General features: G+C 42.5%; 1 protein-coding gene across 1 annotated transcript; it reads right to left on the bottom strand.

Moving 5' to 3' along the window:
- Positions 1–11,711: 11,711 nt before the first annotated feature.
- On the bottom strand, positions 11,712–16,050 carry LOC121396078 (neuromodulin-like). Its single transcript, XM_041570679.1, has 10 exons — positions 16,032–16,050; positions 15,339–15,380; positions 14,598–14,667; positions 14,447–14,486; positions 14,234–14,321; positions 14,085–14,138; positions 13,787–13,846; positions 13,405–13,475; positions 12,481–13,021; positions 11,712–11,948 (listed from the first exon to the last, which is right to left on the bottom strand). Exons 2-10 carry the CDS (start codon positions 15,369–15,371, stop codon positions 11,883–11,885), a joined length of 1,023 nt encoding a protein of 340 aa, XP_041426613.1. The 5' UTR covers positions 15,372–15,380; positions 16,032–16,050; the 3' UTR covers positions 11,712–11,882.
- Between the last annotated feature and the right edge of the window lie 7,030 nt (positions 16,051–23,080).

Below are 23,080 nucleotides of genomic sequence, written 5' to 3'. Positions count from 1 at the left end.
TCTCTCTGTACAGGCTTTGAGCAAACTTACGGACTGTTCCAGCTAAACTGTACTTAGTACAGGGGAATACATATGCAGCCATAGTTTTTATGGGATCTCGATGTACAGGCTATGAGGAAACTTAGAGACTGTTTCTGCTGAATTGGGCTTATTATAGGGGAATACCTATTCTGCCATAGTTTTATGGGATCTATCTCTAAAGGCTATGAGCAAATTTAGGGGACTGTTCCTGCTGGATTGTGCTTAGTAGAGTGGAATACCTATGCTGTCACAACTTTATGCGATCTCCCTGTACAGTCTATGAGCAAACTTAGTGGTCTGTTCCTGCTGAATTGTGATTAAGGGATACGGTCATGGGAAAACATGTTTGTTTCAAAACACATCAGTTAATAGTGTTGTGCCAACAGAATTCTGCGCTGAAATCCGTTTTCAAAGAGCAAACTGATTTTTTTTTTATATTTAATTTTGAAATCTGACATGGGGCTAGACATATTGTCAATTTCCCAAGTGCCCCCAGTCATATGACTTGTGCTCTGATAAACTTCAGTCACTCTTTACTGCTGTACTGCAAGCACCAGCAGCCTAACAAAATAACAATAGGAAGGTTACCAGATAGCAGCTCCCTAGCCCAAGATAACGGCTCCCTGGTAGATCTAAGAACAACACTCAATAATAAAAGCCAAGTCCCACTGAGACAAATTCAGTTACATTTAGGAGAAATAACAGCCTGCCAGAAAGCAGTTCCATCCTAAAATGCTGGCACAAGTCACATGACTGGGCACCTGGGAAACTGACAATATGTCTAGCCTTATGTCAAATTTAAAAACTAAATCTAAAAAAAATCTGTTTGCTCTTTTGAGGAATGAATTTCAGAGCAGAAGCCTGCTGGAGCAGCACTATTAACTGATGCGTTTGAAAAAAACATGTTTTCCCATGACAGTATCCATTTAATACAGCGGGGGAACACCTATGCAGCCATAGATTCATGGAATCTCTCTGTACAGGCTATGAGCAATCTTAGGGTCTTTTCCTCCTGAATTGTGCTTAGTAAGGAGGAATATCTATGCTGCCATAGGTTTATGCGATCTCTCTGTAGATTCTATGAGCAAACTAGCAAACGTAGTGGATTGTTCCTGCTGAATTGGGCTTAGTACAGGGGAATTCCTATGCTGCCATTGCTGAAGCATTGTTGCTGGCGTGGTGTTCTCTTCTTCCGGCGAAAGGGATACGCTGCTATATTTTGGAGCAGTCCGGGCATAGTGTTCCAGCCTGGCGGCTGCATCTGGGCTTTCTCTCTGGGTCTTGTTGCCACCCATAGTGTGAAGTGGTGTCGGGTATGCCATACTTATAGGATTTGAGCTTCTAGCCAGTTGCCACCGGGGTATTCAGGATAGTTGTCACGGAGCTCCAGAACACACATCTGCTCAGCGCCCCGTGCAGACCACACACACGAGTAGTTTCTTTTTAGTTTTATTATGCAAGTAATAAGGATATGTTTTCTCAGCCTGGTGTAAAGCTGCCAGGGTAGTAGGGGAGGGATGCTGTTGCACATGAGAGCTAAGATTGTCAGCTTGTAAAACTGTATAATGATGGAGCAGGCACTCATGGAACAATCTTTAAGACAGACATATAAAAAGAATGTACCTTTGAGTTCTGAATAAACTACGTTCTTTTTACACATCTGTCGAAGATTGTTCCATGAGTGCCTGCTCCATCATAATACCGTTTTCATCTGCTCCCCTAGCTGAAGGTTCAGGGTGGTGCACCTGGACCTCCTCTATTTCTTGGTGAGTTAATACTTTTGATACCTCATTTTGTGTTATTATTTGCAGAGCGGCTGGGAGGATTATCTGCAAAGCAGCTGGATAATATTTGGAGCAGCTGGATTATCTTCAGAGCAGTTTTGAGGATTATCTACTGAGCGGTAGGGAGGATTATCTTCAGAGCAGTTTTGAGGATTATCTACTGAGCGGTAGGGAGGATTGTATTCAGAGCTGCTGTAAAGATTATATTCAGAAGGATTTAGAGTTTTCTCTGCAGAGCGTCTGGAAGATTTCTCTGCAGAGTTCCTGGGAGGAGCAGCTGGAACATCTTCAGATAGGCTCGATAATCTTTAGAGCGGCTGGATTATCTTCAGAGTGTTTTGGAAGATTACCTTCAGAGCGTCCGGAGTATCTTCAGAGCGGCTGGGAGGATTATCTGCAGAAAGAGCGCCACTCCCAACATGCTGTTGTGACTGTAGAGGTAGGAAAGTGCGTCACTGTGTGTCTACATCTAATTACATTTTAAATATGCCATGTAACAGGCCCATTGCTACTTCGGGCCTGTTATTCACTGCTTATGCTTTAAATTAGAAGATTGTCTTTATTAGATCACAACCAATCTTAAAGGAGAAGGAAAACTAGTGACCCATATATATCCATATATCTATCTATCTATCTATCTATCTATCTATCTATCTATCTATCTATCTATCTATCTATCTATCTATCTATTGGGACTTAATCCCTTAGCCACAACGCCCCATAATACTGTATTGTAATAAGTAAACACATTTTAAAATATCAATACAAGGCCATATTTATTTACCATAATGCCATGTCGTACTGGTTAAAAACAAATTAAAAACAAGCAGCGCTGCATGTAGGAAGAGGGATCCCTCTATGAGATATGCCGTCACCCCACATTCCTTAGATAATGTTCCTGCTGAATTATGCTTAGTACAGGGGAATACCTATGCTGCCATCATTTTATGGGATCTCTCTATACAAGATTTAATCAAACATTAGTGCTTTTCCCGCTGAACTGTGCTTAGTACAGAGGAATTCCTATGCTTCCAAAGTTTTATGGGATCTCTCTGTGCAGGCTATGAGCAAAAATAGGGGACTGTTCCTGCTGATTGTACTTAGTTCAAGGGAATACCTTGCTTCCATAGTTGAATGGGATCTCTGTACAGTATATTAGCTAATTTAGGGGATTGTTCCTGGTGAATTGTGCTTAGTACAGGGGAATACATATGCTACCATCGTTTTTTGGGATCTCTCTGTAGAGTTTATGAGCAAACTTAGGGACTGCTCCTGCTGAATTGTGCTTAGTACAGCGGAATACATATGCTGCAATCGTTTTATGCAGTCTCTCTGTAGAGGGCAGTGATCGGAGTTCCCTCTGACCCATGACTTTCAAACCATGATCTTTGACCCGTGAACATTGACCACCATCATTGTGGTTGCTGATCTTAGCCTTGGGGGCTCTTGCAACCATCTGCTTTGTCAGAATTCCCTCATTTGACCCAATACCTTTGACCCATGACCTATGACCACCATAATGGTTGTCACTTGTCTGCCTTGGTGGCTCTTGCAGCCACCTGCTTTGACAGACTTCCCTCTGACCCATGACCTTTGACTCATGCCACTTTAAACATGACCATTGACCGTTATGAGGTACGCTTATCTGCCCTGTGGGCTCTTGCAGCCATCTGCTTTGGCAGAGTGCTATCTGACCCATGGCCTTTGACCCATGACCTTTGATCACCACAATGGTTTTCACTTGTCTGCCTTGGTGGCTCTTGCCACCGCCTGCTTAGTCAGAGACCCATGACCTTTGACGCATGACCTTTGAGCACCATCATTAGGTTCGCTTATCTGCCTTGGGGACTGTTGCAGTCATGTTCTTTGGTGGAGTGCCCTTTGACCCATGTCATTAAACCAATTATCTTTAAACCATGAACTTTGACCAACATTTGCTCTTGTGGGGTCCCCTTTGCCCCATGGTCCCTTAACTCTGCTCACTTCAATTCCCCTAACTTTTTAATCAAAAGCTCAACTATCTAACCCAAGCATCTTCCTTTATGGATATTTCAGCCTTCTGCTTTGATGGAGTACCTTTTAACCCATGCCCTTTGACCCATGCCATTTACCTATGACCTTGAACCCAAGCCCTTTGACCGCCATAATGAGGTTCACTAATTCATGTGCTAGGTTACCCTGCATGACCCCTTACTCTGATCTTACTCACTTCACCCTCTCTTCCTGGTTAACCTAACCCTCAAATTTTGCACATGACCTTTGACTCATGACCATTGACCGTCATCATGAGGTATACTCATCTGCCATGTGGGCTCTTGCAGCCATCTGCTTTGGCAGAGTGCTATCTGACCCATGACCTTTGATCACCACAATAGTTGTCACGTGTCTGCCTTGGTGGCTCTTGCAGCCATCTGCTTTGTCAGAGTGCCCTATGACCCATGCCATTTTACACATGACCTTTGACCCATGACAGTTGACTGTTATCATGAGGTATGCTCATCTGCCCTGTGGGCTCTTGCAGCATCTGCTTTGGCGGAGTGCCTGCTGACCCATTACCTTTGACCCATACAATTTGACCACCACAATGGTTATCACTTGTCTGCCTTTGTGGCTGTTGCCACCATCTGCTTTGAGGGAGTTGCCTCTGATCCATGCAATTTGGTCTCCATCATGGGGTTTGCTTATTCCTCTGCTAGGCCATCCAGTCAGACCCCTAGCTGTGCCCTTATTCTAACGGAGGTATTTTTTTCGTAAACACCAATTTATATTCTTTGTATTTTATGCATGACCTTTAACCCATGCTCTTTATTGCAACAGGTGATACCAGCCTGCCTTCACCCTGCTAGTAAGCACCAAGTTAAAATCTGAGTATGGAAGTCAAACAAAAATGTAACAATATCCCTCCAGTTTCTTCGTGTGATCAGCACAACATAATTTGTACCTATACTTGGACGGCCTTCAATGCCATTAGACCTTCGACTTTTGACACATGACCTTCATGACAGCCATCATGGGGTTTTCTTATCAGCTGTGGGGGCTCTTGCAGCCATCTGCTTTGGTGGAGTGCCCTCTGACCTATGACCTTTGACCCATGACCATTGACCGTCATCATGAGGTACGCTCACCTGCCATGTGGGTTCTTGCAGCCATCTGCTTTGTCAGAGTCCCTTTTGACCCATGACCTTTGACCCATGACCATTGACCATCATCATGAGGCACACTCATCTGCCATGTGGGTTCTTGCAGCCTTCTGCTTTGGCGGAGTTGCTTACGTTTCTTCAAGGGCACTCTTGCAGCCATCTGCTTTGGCGGAGTACACTCTTTTGACCCATGCCATTTGACCTTTGACCATTGACTGCCATAATGGTTGTCATTTGTCTGCCTTGGTGTGGCTCTTGCAGCCTTCTGCTTTGTCAGAGTCCCCTCTGACCCATGACCTTGCCGCCATCTGCTTTGAGGGAGTTACCCCTGATTCATGACCTTTGAACCATGACCTTTGACCACCATCATAGGGTTCGATATGTGCAGCCATATGCTTTGGTGGATTGCCCTCTGACCCAAACATTTGACCAATGCCATTTGACCCATGACCTTTGTCCCATGCCATTTGACACATGATCTTTGACCCATGAACATTGACTATCATCACGGTGGTCGGCTGCCATTGTTTTATGGGAACTCTCTATACAGGTGATGAGTAAACTTAGGCACTGTTCCTGCTGAATTGTGCTTAGTACAGGGGAATTCCTATGCTGCCATATTTTTTTGAGATCTCTCTGACAGGCTATGAGCAAAGTTTGGGAATGTTCCTGCTGAATTGTGCTTATTACAGGGGATTGCCTATGCTGCCATAGTTATGGGAACTCTGTTCAGGCTGTGAGCAACTTATGGACTGTTCCTGCTGAATTGTGCTTCCCTATTTTTTGAGATCTCTCTGTACAGTCTAAAAGCAAACTTAGGCATTCCTGAGCTGCCTGTTTTCCTTGTTGTCCAGTTTGGATGCCAGGGTTGGGTTTTGGCTTTGTAGAGTGTGCACTTGTACCCCCAGGGGGTTGCACATGTCCTCTAATCTTTAGATCCTTCTCTCCGCTCCAGTTGTCCTCTGTGTCAGTGTCTGGAGGTCATCTTGTAGGAGGGAGAGGTCGGTCTTAACCACCTCCTATTTTTACAGATAGGGCTGCCCAGCAATTGTTTATTGCGGTGAATAGCAGCCTGGTCTTAAAGCATTGTGCCACCTAGATTCAGTGCATAAAGCTTAGTTCAAAGGAATACCTATACTTTTTAAAAATGACTGCCTTTTTCTCTAATAATAAAACAATGTCTTGTACTTGATGGTAACTAAGTTAAAGTTTATATGTTTTTAGCAGAATAATAGTTCAAAGGAATACCTATACTTTTTAAAAATGACTGCCCTTTTCTCTAATAATAAAACAATGTCTTGTACTTGATGGTAACTAAGTTAAAGTTTATATATTTTTAGCAGAATTAAGAGATGGAGATCAAAATCCCTTCTACGGCTGGACAAGATTATACAGAAAATAGAATTTATGCAAATCTCTCTCAAAATGTTTTCCCTGCTGGTAATAAAAAGTTCCTTAAGTTACCTGCATTTTGGGAAAAAAGTGCAGAGTATGTTTTCCGACTGGCGATTTACTTTATTGTCGGTGGCAGAACAACCCGGATGCACCCAAAGAAGGAGAGAGCAATGGAGGGGAGGAGAATGCGACGAAGGGTGGGTAAAGAAAGCAATGTAGGGAAGGGTGACGAGGGAGGGGAGAGCAAAGGGCTAGGGGAAGGTAGAAGACCTTTTTAATGGTAGCTCCCAGCGCCCCCTTTCATTGAGTCGTAGGACCTGCCTCTTCTGCCTGCTCCTAGTTCTGGCCCTGGCCAGTGGAAAAACATTTCAGGGATATGTTTCACCCATGGTAGCACAAATTTAAACGTGGGCATCATATCATCCAGTGTGCCATTTGTCTTTAAAGGCATTCACAAGTTATTGCAGTGTAATTACCAACTTCTGCTCCTAGATGGCAGTGTAGAGTTGTGTTGGATCTATGTTACCTGTATATATAGTGTTTGGCCACTAGAGGGAGTGAGAGTAGTGAAACACATAGAAAGGGGTGGAGTTTAGAAGAGAATTGGAGACAAGCCACAGGCTTCATCCTGTGATGCACATCTACTGAAGAAGCCACCTTGCAGGAGAACCACAACCAGGACCCAAGTGAGTAGGAAGTGTGAGGCTCAGTTAGCATAGGTTTAGTTTTCTTATAGTGCACTGTAGCAGTGTTATGAGTCAGGTCAGGACAGTGAGCCAGAGGTTTTTGTGTGGGCTAAAGGGTTATGGGCTCATATTGGTGGTTGTGTGTATTTTGCAAATAAAAGTCTATGATTCTGTGGGGTGAACCTACAGTTAGTGGGAGTTTTGGACTTGGAACCTAAAGTATGTTGGTTTCTAAAGTGACCTTCAATTTGATATTTTCTCCTTCATTTTTTTAGTCTATATCTTGTTACAGAAATGGAATTGTACAAAAATTATGGCAGATTTGAAAAGTTTATGTTGTCAAAAAAAACCCATAATATAGGTTTTTTAATGGATTTTTTTACATTTGTCTTTATCAGGAATATGCAAATAAGAAGCAGAAGAAAAGAGAAGGATATAGCAGAAGGGATAGAAGAGAGATCAGAAGACAGAGGAAGACGTTTGCCTGGGACACTCTCATGGTAAGTATTATGGCTTTGGTCGGTACAGAACATGTTTGTATTTAGTCCAGCATTGCTGTGGGAGATATTGGGGGGTTGATATTGTGGGTTATTTTTTGCATAGAGCCCATTTTTTAGGTTTTTAGTGTGATGTGGTTGGTGTAAAATTCTACAGAAGGTTTTTTTCATGTTGTATATTTTGTGGCAGTTCTAGGACCACTTGCTTAATTTGTTTTACAGGTATGGGATCTGTTATCTGGAAACCTGTAATCCAGAAAGCTCTGAATGTCAAGAAGGCTTTCTCCCATAGACTCCATTTTATTCAAATTATCCAAAATTTTAAAAACAGTTTTCTTTTTTTCTCTGTAATAATTAAACAGTACCTTGTACTTGATCCAAACTAAGTGATAATGAATCCTTATTTGAAGCAAAATCAGCCTATTGGGTTTATTTATTGTTTAAATGAATTTCTAGTAGACTAAAGGTATGAGGATTCAAATTACGGAAAGGTTTGTTACCAGAAAACCCTGAGCATTCTGGATAACAGGTCCCATACCTGTACTGAAGATTTCTACCAGTTGGGGAGCTAGGATTGCCTGGATGCTAATTTGGATAAATAGGATAATGATTTTTTGTTCTTTAAGAAAGGAATTTGGAAGTTGGCCCAATTAAGCAATTACTTTTGAGACCTCATTTTGTGTGATTTGCAGAGGGTTGGGCAGGGCCGAATTTCTTCCCCGGCCGCCCCTAGGCCGCGCGGTCCGACCAGGCGGCCGCGCGGTCCTAGCGCCCGCCTTCCCAGCGCGCCGGCGAAAAAACGCCCCTATTTTTTGCCACCCTAGGCCCGGGCCTATGCGGCCTTGCGCAAATCCGGGCCTGGCGTTGGGAGTATAATCTTTGGAGCGGCTGGGAGTATTATCTTCGGAGCGACTGGGAGGAGTATCTTCAGATCGTCTGGGTGGATTATCTTCAGAGTGCCTGGATTATTTTTGGAGCCCTTTGAGGATTATCTTCAGAGCACCTTGGAGGATTATCTTCAGAGCAGGATTATCTTCAGAGCAGATGGATTATCTTCAGAGCGGCTTTGAGGATTATCTTCAGAGTGGCTTGATTATCTTCCGAGAGGTTGGATTATCTTCAGGTCGGATGGGAGGATTACCGTCAGAACGGCTGGGAGGTGTATCTTCAGGCTATTGACACATGTGGATTTTCACAGAGGTTCGCAACGCGGTTTAAAAAAAAAAAAATGCCTAAGATTGAAACTGCTAGCGTATTTATGCAGAGGTTGGCTTTTTTAAAAACTGCACTGAAACTGCGCCGAACATCCGCACGTGTATCCATAGCCTCAGAGCTGCTGGGAGAATTATATTCGAAACGGCTGTGAGGATTATTTTCAGATTGGATGGGAGGATTATCTCCAGAGCGGTTTTGAGGATTATCTTCAGAGCGGCTGGGAGGATTATATTCAGGTCGGATGGGAGGATTTTCTTCATTGCGACTGAGAGGATTATCTTCATATGGACTAAGTGAATTATCCGCAGTGCAGATGGGAGGATTATCTTCAGAGCAGCTGGGAGGATCATCTTCAGAGCGATTGAGAGGAAACTGAGAGGATTAATTTAAAAGCTTTTGGGAGGATTTTCTTTGTTGTGATTGAGCAGATGATCTTAATATGGATTGAGTGAATTATCCACAGTGCAGATGGGAGGATTATTTCCAGAGCGGTTGTGTGGATTATCTTCATAGCGGCTGGGAGGATTATCTGCAAAGTGTCTAGAAGGATTAATTTAGGAGCGGCTGGGAGGATTATCTTCAGAGTGGCTGTAGAGGTAGGCAATTTTGGTGCTTTTTTTTAAATTGGCACTTCCGAGGGGCCCAGAGCACAACCCAGCCTCTCATTAAAGGGATGGTTCACCTTCAAACAACTAGTTGTTTTCCGATAGATCACCAGAAATAATGACATTTTCCAATGACTTTCTATTTTCTATGTGTCGCAGTTTTTCAAATATTGAAGTGTAAAGTGTCATTTTTTACCTTCTGAAGCAGCCCTGGGGGTCGCCGACTCTGTAAACTGTTCTAAATGGATACATTTAGTTGATACATTTCTTATCTTTGTCCCTGCTGAGCAGAATCTCTGGGTTTCATTACAGGCAGCTGTTAGAATTGATACAATAGTTGCTAATACTTCAGAGATGCTGCTGAGAAATGTATCAACTTAATGTTCCAAAATTGTAACAGTTCAGAGTCTGCACCTGATTTACTGAGCTGCTAGAATCAAACACCAGAGACAGGAACATTCAACTTTCCATAAATAATGGAAAGTAATTGAAAAAAGTTTTCAGTTCCAGGGAATAATCTAAAAACAACTGAATTGAAAAAAGTCTTTGGAAGGTGAACAACCCCTTTACAGAGGGTCCAGTATATCCATTGTAAATTTAGTGACATATTCAGGGGCTGTAGCTGAGATTTCCTCAGAATTGTATAATTCACTCATTTTGTTTATCCAGTCTTGGATTATTGGGGGCTGCAGCGATTTCTATCATGTGGGGGATCAGCAGTTTTGCCAAATTGAATAGATGAGGTGCTATAGTAGAGAGGGACAGTGAAACATTTCTGGGACCATATAAAGGAACAAGGATACAGGCTGAGTTATACAGGGAACAATGAGTATATTTTGTGTATTATAATGCATAATGTACCCCTACTGTAAATTATAAGGATTTTAGAATCCATATAAAGGCACACGGCTGCGGTGAGTTATACAGGGAACTATCACTGTATAACTCATGTATTATGTATTATAACAGAGACTGTACACCCTATACTGTCATTCATAAGGATATTAGAAGTCACTTAGGGGTTATTTGACAATTTAAAGGCACAAGGCTGCAGGCTGAGTTATACAGGGAACTACCCCTTATGTATTAAAACAGATTCTGTGCCCTATACTGTAATTGATATGGACATTAGAAGTCACTGAGGGGTTCAATATAAATGCACAAGACTGCAGGTTGAGTTACACTGGGGACTGTTACAAATGTATTATAGGGGATAATAAACCCCCATTGTAAATTATAAGGCTATAGACATCACATATAAATGCACAAGGCTACAGGCTGAGTTATACAGGGAACTCTGAGTATTGTGTATTATAAGGGATATTGTACCCCCACTGTAGATGATAAGGATATTTGTAGTAGGGTCCCTTGCCACAATTGTTTTTAGCTCTTTGTACCCCAGGTCACCAATGTTTTTAATTTTTAGGGCCCCTTTGTCACCAATGTTTTTAACTCTTGGGGCCCCTTTGTCACCAATGTTTTTAACTCATAGGGCACCTTGCCGCCAATGTTTTTACCTCTTAGGGCCCCAGGCGACCAATGTCTTCAACTCTTATGGTCTCAGGCTATAAAAGTTTTTAACTCTTAGGGCCCCTTGCAACCAATTTTTTTTAACTCTTATGGCCCCAGGCCACCAATGTTTTAACTCTTATGACCCCAGGTCACCAATGGGGGGGGGTTCGTGGATCCAGGGGCAGGGTTGGCCCAACTTGCCCCTACCTTCCTTATTACCCCTCAAAGGGCTTCCTCGTCTAGCAAACAATGGAGTGTGTCATTGTGGGGGCAGGAAGAAATATAATACTCCTCCATCGCTTTAGCAGGAATCCCCCACCCCAAAAAGATGTCTCATAACCTGGAGAGAGTGGTAACCAAAAAACAAATCCAGCACAGGCATTCCCCAATATCAAGCACCTTCATATACTAAATGTCTGGTATAGTATAAATAGGCTGGTGGGAAGTGGATGGAATTCCAATATTAAGAGGGCAATGGACTTGAATGGAAATGCTTACATTGTGGCCTATGGAGTAAAGCAATTTTGTAGTTCCTTTCAATCATTTGAGATCAACATGTGTCCCTATGTCTTTCATCCCCATCAATCTACATATTAAGCAAATAACCCTGCAGAGATATTAACCCATTCCCTTCTTCAAATAAACCACTGTATCCGCACCACAACCCAGTTTTACCCTTACGCTGCCATTTTGAGCAGCTCCCAGCAGTATTAATTGCCCCGTCACACAACCGGTCAGTCATCTTTAGAAGAATGAGGCACAGGAGCCCCTTCCCTCAATATTCACCATAGGGATTAAAGAAAAACACAGAGACTTTTATATGGGGAAACCTGTCGGAGAGCACAGGATTTATTAAAATTGACAGCTAATTTATATTTGGGCATCCCTAACGACCAATGATCCAGAGGAAGGCGAAAAACCCTAGAGTACTATGGGAACCAATCTGCACTATAGGTAAAAATTCCTTCCTGACTCCTAGAAACGGCAGTCGGTTTTACACCCTGGATCATTTAGGATTTCTTTGGATTTAGGCCATGGTGTTGGGTCGGCGGCAGCAGCAGCAGCAGCAGGCGGCGAGTCTTTGGGTGGAATGCTGAAAAGATAGAGTGTTGACATTAGAATAAAGACATACTTGTTTCCTTATGATATTAAACGCTATAGGTCTTGCTTTAAGAACGCACTATTTGTTGGGCCTGTGGGGACTGTTTGGGTCTCTCTACACATGGAAGGCCTTGGCTTATTATGAATCTCAGTCTGAGCCTGCGCCATTTAATCTTTTATACGCTTCGATCACCTGGCGCCAGTCCATTATCCAGTAGCAACCCATTTCCAAAGGTGGATATCTAAGCCAGATGTCCAGCAGCCCTATAAGCGTTACCTACCTCCCCTGTTATTGGCCTACTATAGAATCGACACTTTATCTGCAGACTTATCTCTGTCAGCAACCTCTTACAACCTAAAGGCAGCCAAACATTGGTCTATTGGGTGCCCTCAAAGTAATCGGCCTGCGGGCTCAACAGACAGCATTGAAAATGCTCAGAACAGCAGGAAGTAAAGTGGAGCTGCATTGGACAACATGAGGCATCTCTAGATAATGGGTAATGGTCAGTAAATTGATACATTACCCAAACTCTCCGGAGCCTCTTCATGATGGCCTTCCTGAACTGTTTTCGGAGGGTCGGCCTCTCCACCACCAGAGAATCTTTCATGATCCCTTCTTCACCATCAGCTCCCTCCTCTTTCTCCTCCACTGCAGGAGATTGCTCCTCTGTCTTCTCCTCCATTCCAGGAGCTTGATGTTCTTCTGCAGAACCTCCTACTTCCGCTCCCTCTTCTTTCTCCTCCTCTTCAGGGACTTGCTGTTCTTCAGCGGGAGGAGCTGTGTCTTCATTTGTTGGACCATCCACTTCTTCCTTATCTTCAGCACCTTCTCCTTTCTCCTGAGAGGCAAGAGCTTCCTCTTCTGCTGCTCCAGGAGCTTCTTCTTCCTTTTCTTCCTCTGCTGGAGCTTGCTCCTCCATCATCTTCTCCTCCACTGCAGGGTCTTCAGCTGGAGCTCCTTCCGCTTCCTCTTCCCTGTCTTCTGTATCAAGGGCTTCCTCATCTTCTGCTGCAGGGGCTCCATCCTCCTTTTCTTCAGCTGCAGGACTGTGTACTTGTTTCTTACTAGGTTTAAAGGGAAGAAAATGAAAAAAATGGGTCATTGTTGTAATTTGTTTCCAAAGTATTGCAACTACAATTCTGATCACTGGATGACTAAAATAGCCAGATAGCCTTGTACCTAAGAAATATCATTATACCTGCTACACACCTGTCCCTACTGTAACACATTGGGCAGTTACTGAGCTGAGTAAGTTCCATGCTAGACTTCACCCAGTGATACATGCTGAGATACATGCTATGGTTGTAGGGACCTAAAAAAGTTTAACAAGTTTCTGTGCTATCAGTATGGCCAAAAGCACCCGGAGGTACGAGAAAACATCTATTTTTTTTTGAATATGTTATGTGCCAGTAAGTGTAATTGAAAGTGTTAATTGCAAAATACATACCGAGCAGCTTTCTTTAGCTTCAGCTCCCTCAAGAACTCATGGTGAAGGTGGGTCAGATGTTGGTTGATAGTCTGTGAGCGCAGGGGAGGCACAAGGATAGGAGCAAAGGGGAAAGAAAGGAGACAATTAGGATTATGCCTGTATATGTGCTGCTAATAGTACCTTTATATGCTGAGGGCAGTGAGGGTGTGGGATTCCCTGCCGGCAGCTGATGTTGTGATATTGTAATTATGAGCATCAGCCTTTTCTCATCATAGGGAGAAAAAACCCCAAATAACCCCTTGTGCCGTTGTCCCGATTGCAATAGACCAATCAAAGTTCATTATCTAGCGGTTAAACACCCAAGAAAAGCATCAGGGACAGTGATCCCAGGTGAACTTACATTCTCCAGCCGCAAATACTCAAGCTGCTTCCTCCGGTTTCGCACTCGAGTTGGATGATCCTGTGGAAGAAGAGAGTCAATGTTAAGCGCTTCTTTGTACCAATGCCATTATTGTGGCCATGTGAACGCTTGTGATGAAACCATTTTTGTTTCTGGTGAAAATGGCACTTGGATGGGAGACTTTAGATGCCCCCAGGGGAGCAGGAGATACAATGAATAATAATGTTCTAGATTATTATAGAGACACACAGTGAATATTAACCTCTCCTATAATAATAATTATACTAGTGACACTTACAGGAGGCAGCTTGGCAGATTTCCTGAGGGCGGCATATTCCCTCTTGATCACTTCCTGTAACATAAAGAAAGAAGCAGCGTGAGATAAGAGCTGGCAATCTAATATCATTTGTTCCCTATTCATCTAAACATCTATTCTGCATTACATACCAGCGAGTGGAGCATTTTCCAGTAATGCATAACGTTCTCTTTGGCCCTCATCCTCGGGTCCACATCGCATGTTAGAAGGAAGTGCTTTCTGAAAAAGAAAGATATCACTGAATGTTAATAAAACATTTTCCAGCCGTATTGCCCTTGCAGTTACCCCTGGGGCAATAGCAAATGATTCCCAACATGTAACAAGTCCATTTATGTTTTACTTACAGGATGATGTTCTCGCCGAATTCGACCCGATAGTGATGTTCTGCGGGAAAAACACAATTCAGTTAAATACTGAGCTAAAGGGGGAAAGGAATTCACAAATAATAAAACAATGGCACAACCTTAGGAACTGATAAATAATAGAGGATTTTACCATAATAAGAAGCGAGGGCCTCAAAATCCGTATATTCCGCCCTGAAGTCCTTCAGGACGGAGTACAGCGTCTGTAAGTAAAAAGAAAAAGCATTAGGGACAGAATACTAAGTGGCTCTGGCTCTGAGGAGAATAGAGACAGAAAGGGGTTTGGGTTTTTATGGGGCAAACATGCCAGGAATAAGGGCATTTTATTCTGAAAATTTAATAAACGTAGTGATTGGAGGCAGCTCCAACACATATCTAGATCTAGATCTATATCTATATAGTGAACAAACAAGCCGCACTCCAAGGACTTCATTTTGAAAAATAAAGGTGAAGTTTTATTTCAACGTTTTGGCTCCTTAACTGGGGCCGTCTTCAGTAGAGTCTCCTGAAGACGGCCCCACTTAAGGAGCCGCAACGTTGAGAATAAAACTTCACCTTTATTTTTCAAAATGAAGTCCTTGGAGTGTGGCTTGTTTGTTCACTGCATACTAATGTGTTGACCAGCACCCAGGCAGCTGTGGATTAAGAGTGCAATATATATATATATATATATATATATATATATATATATATGTGTGTGTGTGTGTGTGTGTGTGTATGTGTATGTATATGTGTATGTGTGTGGATAGATAGATAGATAGATAGATAGATAGATAGAAGCAGACAGACAGCTGCTTAAGGAGAGCTTATATAGAAGAGTGAAAGGGAAACACCAGTTCAGATGAGAGAGGATTGTTTTACACTGAGGCATTACCAGAAGAGATGGATTTCTCTGCTTCTTGTCCATCGTGGAAACCTAGAGGGACAAATAGACATAATCAGCCAAAATGAAATCAAGAGTTGTTCCCCTTTTAATGAACTCTTCGTATGATGCAGAGAATGATATTCTAATACAATTTGCACTTGGTTTGCCTTTTTTATTATTTGTGGGTTTTGAGTTATTGAGCTTTTTCTTCAGCAGCTCTCCAGTTTGCAATTAAAGCTATCTGGTTGCTAGGGTCCAAATTACTCTAGCAACCATGTGCTGATTTGAAGAAAAGTAGCAATAACAATAAATGTGTAGCCTTACAGACCATTTGTTTTTTGATGGGGTCAATGACCCCCATTTGAAAGCTGGAAAGCGTCCGAAAAGTATCAAACATTTAATGAAGACCAGTGGAAAAGTTGCTTAGAAGTAGCCATCCTAAAATATACTAAAATATACATTAAAGGTGAACCACCCATTTAATTATTTCCTTATCTATATTCTCCCATTTGTATGAAACATTGTTCCAGTCAATGATTAAAGCCCATTATTAATGCTGTTGATGGATTGGCTTCTTATAAATACAATATACAGTAACCGTATGGGCTCATATGCACAAAGCCACGTGGGACCCCCCAAGTGAATTTATGACACTCTCTGACGTGAAATCATGTGCTGAATCAGTTGAATTTGCAAGATTACCTCTTAAAGAAGATTCTCCGATGGGGAAAAAAATTAGGGGGCGGCACAAGGCCGGGCCACCCCAAGGGGGGGGGGTCTCCCTAAGGAACCCCTGGCTCTCTTACACTGTTCAGATATAGATGTAATTATATGAACAATGGAGAAGCCAAAAAAAAACTCCCAGGTGTTAATGGGCAGGTGTGAATCACCGAAGTTGCGGTCCAAAAATGCAGGAAAGGCACTGTAGCAATCTGTATAGAAAAGAGAATATAAAGGCAAGTTAAGGAATTTAATAATTTAATATTTCCTATTTAATACAGAGGAAAGCAGAAATGTATTTCCCCTAAAGTTTGAGCTTTGTATCAGTTCCAGCAGGTACTGAGCCTCGGTCTCTAGAATGCTGGAAGTTTTCTCACACAGTCAATTAGCAGACAGCCCTAAATAACTGCCAAAGTCTGTGTCTCCCAACCAGCACTAACATTAAAGGCTTCTCCCAAGCACATTTTAGGGGAAAAATCTCCAAATTCACTAAAATCAGGGAGAGGAGCAACATCTGCTTGGGGGCGTGACCCAACCTTTTCCCCTCTTGTTTTTACTATAGTAAAGGTTATTTGGCAAAATATCTCTGAGGGAATATACACTTAACCAACCAACGGACTAAACCAACTGTCAAACCCTAGGCGTAAAGTCTCCTCTCTTCTATGGGACCTGCTGTATGTCCCCCACTCATCACCCCCAACTGTCCCCATGGCACGTGCCTCTGCTTCCCACCCCTAGTTCCTTATGGTGTGCTACAGGGTCCCCAAAAGTTTCCTTCTGTAGATAATGTGAATATTTGCTGGCAGCCCTGCATAATGCCAAATCCACAAAAAGTCTGTGTCTCCCAACCAGCACTAAGATTAAAGGCATCTCCCAAGCACATTTTAGGGGAAAAATATCCAAATTCACTAAAATCAGGGAGAGGCACACCACCTGCTAGTCTGTGGGGGACATTGCCCAAATTCCCTCCTCTTTTTCCACTAAAATAAAGGTTTTTTGGCAAAAAAATCTCCCAGAGGGAAAGTACTCTTACCTCTCACCACAGGGCCAACCAACGGACTGAACCAACTGTCACACTCCCATGTGGAAGTCACCTCTGTCCCCTGCTCTTAAAGGGGAAGTGTCCCCTGTTGATGAGTGAGGTTTATATGACATTTATTTCTAATTAGATGTGCAGCACATACACAGACTATTAAGTACACAGAGCATTGCTTTGTATGTGTGGCCTATTGAGTCAGTGCAGTTACTGCGCTGCCATATCTGTTGGATCCATTCATTCATCAGCCATGGTTCCAACTGGTAGAACCGGGGGGTCCTTGGCTTGTAGTGGGTCCCTTCTTTAGCCTAAATAGTGGGTAGAGATGGTGGATCCTATTGTTCTTGGTATTTATTGCTTATTGAGCATTTTGTGATTATTTGGAATATGTTCAGCCAATCTTGCGCAGGGATTGAGGTTAAAGTCTGTTTCCCAAGACTTAGTATAGTCCGGTAAGTTGGGGTGTTTGTGTTCCAGCATGACGTTAGAGAGAGTCCGTGTCGGTGTATTTATAGAGCTATATGTTTCAAAGCTGGTTAGTGGTCTACACACAGTATTTCCTATTGATATAGATGTCATGTAATGTTTCAGCTGTCTGTACCTCCCCAACTCACCGCTTTTCTTTGGAAACATGGGAAATGGTCTTTTTCCATGCCTAGAAGGTGCCTCGATTGAAGATTCTGGAGCCCAAAAGCAGTTTTGTATCCCTTATGTTCAATCCCAAGTAGTCAGTGTTGTTTCTTATTGGGGTCAGTGGTGATGGATATGGAGCCAGTGAACAGTTTTTGTTTAGCTGGTGCCATATACTTAAAGGGGTTGTTTACCTTCCAAATTTTCAGTTCAATTGTTTTCAGATTGTGCCCCAGAAATAAACTTTTTTCAATTACTTTCCACATTATATGAAGAGCATATGTCAGATTAAAAGCCATCTACATGTTCTACTCTTCAGCTACCACCTAGCATCTGCAGTGGTCTCTGCAAATATTGGGGTCCTTGCAACACATTTGGGAAGGGAGTGTGGCTTTGGGATAGCAGCTATAGTAGGTAGAGATGGTGCCATCGTTTTATGGGATCTCTCTGTACAGGCTATGAGCAAACATAGGGGCTGTTCCTGCTGAATTTTGCCAAGTACACTGGAATACCTTTAATAATTGAATAATCAGCCAGTTTCTTAGGTGGCTATCAGTCTGTCTCTGTTTCATTAGGATGAGGGCCTTTGCAGTATCAACTGGAAGGAACCATTTTCTGTACAGGCTAGCAGACAGGGAGGAATCATTGTGACTGTGATTGAAGTGTCCGGGATATCTGTATCAGTAATTCCCTTGTAGTTGTCTAAGTCTAGGTGAGGAGAGAAAGTAGGATTGCCAAAGACTGGGATATGGAGAGCGGGTGCGTTAATCCACTTCCCAGTTTTAGAAAGGGTGTCCAGTATTTTTAAGTAGTTAAGGGGCAGCCCAACATGTCAGTCTGAGTAGTTTTCGGAATGCCTGCATTTTCATATGTGGTATAATGGAGCATCCTGAGGAGGAGGATAATTTTCATACATTTGTCTTTATCAGAGCACTTTCTTAATTGTGGTACAGGTATGGGATCTGTTATCTGGAAACCTGATATCCAGAAACCTCTGAATGACCGGAAGGCTGTTTCCCATAGACAAACAAGGGAAAATACTCACCACTAATTTTTTAAAACATTAAGCGGGGGGGGGGAGGTGCAATGAGGTGACCACAAAATTCACATAGACACATAGAAGAAATCCTCTGCACTTAACCCATTATCAATATATTAAGGACATTGAAACATTATGTGCCTTAAGCTACTAAAAATGCCTTACCCTTTAAACAAAACAGGGGTTGTTTTTTTTATTCATTAATCATTCAATTGCTTCATTATACAATTTACAAAGGGACTAAAGTAAAACTCTTATATGGACATTCATTAAGAATCATAGTTGCGCTGGCGTCCGCTTTGCCACGCTTCGCTGCACTTCGCCAGGCGTATTTTCGCCAGCGCTCCGCAAATTCACTAAAATCCGAAGTTGCGCTCAGGGGTAGCGTAAGGTTGCGCTTGCGTTCATTCGCCAAGCAAAGCGAAGTTACGCTAGCGATGGTTAATTGGCATACGGCGCCAAATTGAAGTTACAATGGAGGTATATGTAGCAGAACTACACTGGGAAACCTTCAAAACAGCAAATAAAATTTTTATTTTGCCCTACACATGTGCCCACTGTATAGTTAAGTTGCCATGAGTTAGGAAATGTAGGGGGGAAGGAGGGGAGGCCCAAAAAAAATTTCCATCGTTTTCAGCCTATCGCCCATAATAAAGAAAAAAAACGCCAGGGTTTTTTGGGACTTTTTTTGAAGCAATCCCTATCTACTCTATTGCGCTTCGCCTGGTCTGAGGTGGTGAAGGAAGTCTAGCGTAAAAGGTAGCGTTCAGAACAATGCGCGTGTTAGTGAATTTGCGTAGTTACATCCATTGGCGCAAATTCGCCAGGCGTAAGGGTGCGAATTAACACTAGCGAAGTTACGTCCGTTAGTGAATCTGCGAAGTAACGAAAATGCCCAACGCTGGCGAATTCACGCTAGCGTTCGGTGCTTAGTGAATTTGCCCCTTAAACTGCAGGCTGAGTGATACAGGGAACTCAGAGGATCACTCATGTATTATGAGAGAGAATGTACCCCCTACTGTAAATGATAAGGATATTAGATGTCCCTGAGGGGTTATTGGACTATATAAAGGCACAAGGCTGCAGGCTGAGTTATACAAGTTTTTCTGAATATTTCTCATGTTTTATATACAGGTATCCGGAAACCCAATATCCAGAAAGCTCCAAATTACGGAATGGCTGTCTCCCATAGACTCCATTTTATCCAAATAATCCAAATTTTAAAAAATGATTTCCTTTTTCTCTCTAATAATAAAACCGTAGCTTGTACTTGATCCCAACTAAGATATAATTAATCCTTATTGGAAGCAAAACCAGCCTATTGGGTTTATTTCATGTTTAAATGAGTTTCTAGTAAACCCGAGCATTCTGGATAACAGGTCCCATACCTGTACTATCCCTGCTGTAAATTGTAGTGATATTAAAACTCACTGAGGGGTTCTGTGACCATATAAAGAGGGAGTCCTCAACCTTTTTTACCCACAAGCCACATTCAAATGTAGAAGAATCAGCGAGCAACAAAAACATAAAAATTGTTCCAGGGGTGCAAAACAAGGGCTGTGGGTGGCTATTTGGTAGCCTTTATGTGCACTGTCAGCCCACAGAAGCTTCTATTTGGCAGTACACCTAGTTTTTATGCAACTTAAACTTGCTTCCAAGCTAAGATTTCAAAAATTCGTACCTGCATTGAGAACACTGGGAGCAACATCCAAGGGATTGGTGAGCCACATTTTGCTCACGAGCCACTGGTTGGGGACCACTGATATAAAGGCACAGGGCTACAGACTGAGCTGTACAGGAAACCCTGAGTGTCGCTCATGTATTATTAGGGATAATGTACCCCCTACTTTATATAAGAATAGCAGATGTCACTCAGGGGTTCTGTGACCATATAAAGGTACAAAGCTGCAGGAAGCTGCTGAAATTATAAGGATTTTAGAAATCTCTTAGGGGTTCTGTTACCATTTCAAGGCACAAGGTTGCAGAATGAGTTAGTCAGGTGACTATCACTCATGTACTATTAAGGATACTGTACCCCCTACTGTAAATTGTAAGGATGTTAGAAGACATTGAGGCATTATGAGACCATATAAAGGCAGAAGGCTGCATGCTGTGTTATACAGGAGAATAGAACTAATGTATTATAACGGATACTGTACCCCCTAGTTTGTAACGTTATTGAGGGTTTTCTTTTCTTTTTTTTTTTTTTTGTATAATGATTTTTATTGTTTTCCAAAAAGGAGATGGGGGGGGGGGATACAGAAGGAAAAAGGAGGGGGAGTGGAGAAAGTGAGCAGGGGGGAAACAACAAAATGAACGAAAAGCATCACGACTCAGGCATCGTTTTTAAACAAAGCATTACACAAAGGCAATACAGCAAGAATTACAGTCCCCTCAAGGTTATACGGGTAGAAGGGATATAGCATGTTAACAATGTGTAGTAATGCTCAGAGTACAGATTGAAGAAACCCCTAATAACGATCTGTGTTATGTGAGTTTTGGAGTTCAGAAGTTGTCTATATTCCGCAGAGTCCCTGTATAAATACCACCTCAGCCATGTAGCCCTAAAGCTAGAGTGTTGTTTTTCTGTGAATGTAGATAATTCCTCAAATTTTGCTAATTCGTTAACCTTCCCTATCCATTCTTTACTGGTTGGTGGTATAGTGGATTTCCAGAGTCTAGGGATTAGGATTTTGGCTGAGTTAAGAAGATGATACTCCAGAGTAGTATCGGGGATCCCCTCCGTATTTTCTGTGTCCCAAAATAGAAGTATGCGGGCTGGTGATAAGGATAGATCTCTTCCTAGCACCTGGGAACAGGCTTTCAGAACTACCTGCCAGTAGTTTGTGAGAGCTGGGCAGTCCCAGAATATGTGTAGTAACGTGCCTATATCTGCTTTACACCTCCAGCAGGGGTTACTCGTGGTTGGATAAATCTTATGTAATTTTTCTGGGGTGTAATACCATCTACTTAAGATTTTATAATTTAACTCCTGGATCTTGCAACATCTAGAGCTGTAAATTAGACTGGGAATCCATTTCTGGATGAGTTCTTCTGAGACGTCCAGTCCTAGGTCCCACTCCCATGCCTGGACAAAAGGCAGCTGCTTTCTCTCACACTCACTTGATAGCATATCATATATTGAAGAGATTCTATGTTTAGGGGGGTTTCTCTAGTGCATAGAGTCTCAAAGGGCGTAAGGGGTTGTCCTAATTTGTTAGCGCCACCTAGATACCCAAAAAAATGCTTAAACTAGCAGTATTGATAATCTTGCAAATTTACTGTCGGCCTGGCCCGTCTAAGAAGATTTAAATCTGCTAATTGTCCCTGTTCCATTATATGGGCAATTTGTAGATGTCCATCTACCAGCCATTCTCGGAAGGCGGTAGGCTTGAGTGCAGATGGAAATGCTGGGTTATTTGTAACTGGTATGAGCGGAGATGGGTATGCCGATATTTTGGATTTGCCACTAACCCGGTCCCAAGTATTTAGCGTGCTTTTCAATAGGGGGTGGGAATTGTGTAATATCCTTCGATGGATCTTGTCAAACCATGGCAGGTGGATCAAATGTGTGGCTGTGGATTGATGCTCAATCTCCACCCAGTCCTAATTTATCTAGGTGGTGCGACCAGTCAATTATACGAGCAAGTGCTGCTGCTTTTAGGTATCTGGCACAGTCCGGGAGGGCAAGACCTCCTTCCGAATTTTTCTTATGTAAGATGGCAGCTTTAAGCCGTGGTGGGTGGTCCTGCCAGATGAATTTGGTGCTTTCAGATTGAAAAGATTTTAGCCAATTGGTTGAATATAGTAGAGGTACACACTGGAATAGGTAAAGTATTATGTTCATCTTGACCACATTGATTCTACCTATCCAGGACAGGGGTTGTTTGGTCCAATTCCGTAGATCTTTATGAATGTTTGCGTATAGCAGTTTACAGTTGGTATCAGTCCATTCTTCATAGTCTTTAGTAATAGTTATTCGTAGGTAAGTGATCTGCCGGTTTGCCCAGCTGTATGAGAAGTTGTTTGAGCGTCGCTGAATTGTGTTTTGGCTGAGCGATACGTTTAATGCTTGCGATTTAAGAAAATTAATTTTGAAGTTGCTAAGCTTGCCAAATATCTCAGAGATTGTTCAGGCTTGTGATTGAGGTTAGCGGTTTTGTCAGGAAAAAAAGGTCGTCGGCGTACGCTGCTACTTTATATTGTTTGTCTTTTATGGAAATCCCTGATATATCTGCATTCAATCTAATAGATATGAGCAGGGGTTCCAAAGCCAGGGCAAAAAGGGTACGTGAGAAGGGGCACCCTTGTCTTGTGCCGTTTTTG

This window comes from Xenopus laevis, chromosome 7S (genome assembly GCF_017654675.1).
Source record: "Xenopus laevis strain J_2021 chromosome 7S, Xenopus_laevis_v10.1, whole genome shotgun sequence".
NCBI classification, from domain to species: Eukaryota; Metazoa; Chordata; class Amphibia; order Anura; family Pipidae; genus Xenopus; species Xenopus laevis.
Note: the sequence above shows the minus strand (reverse complement) of the source record. Positions and strands in the feature narration are given on the sequence as shown.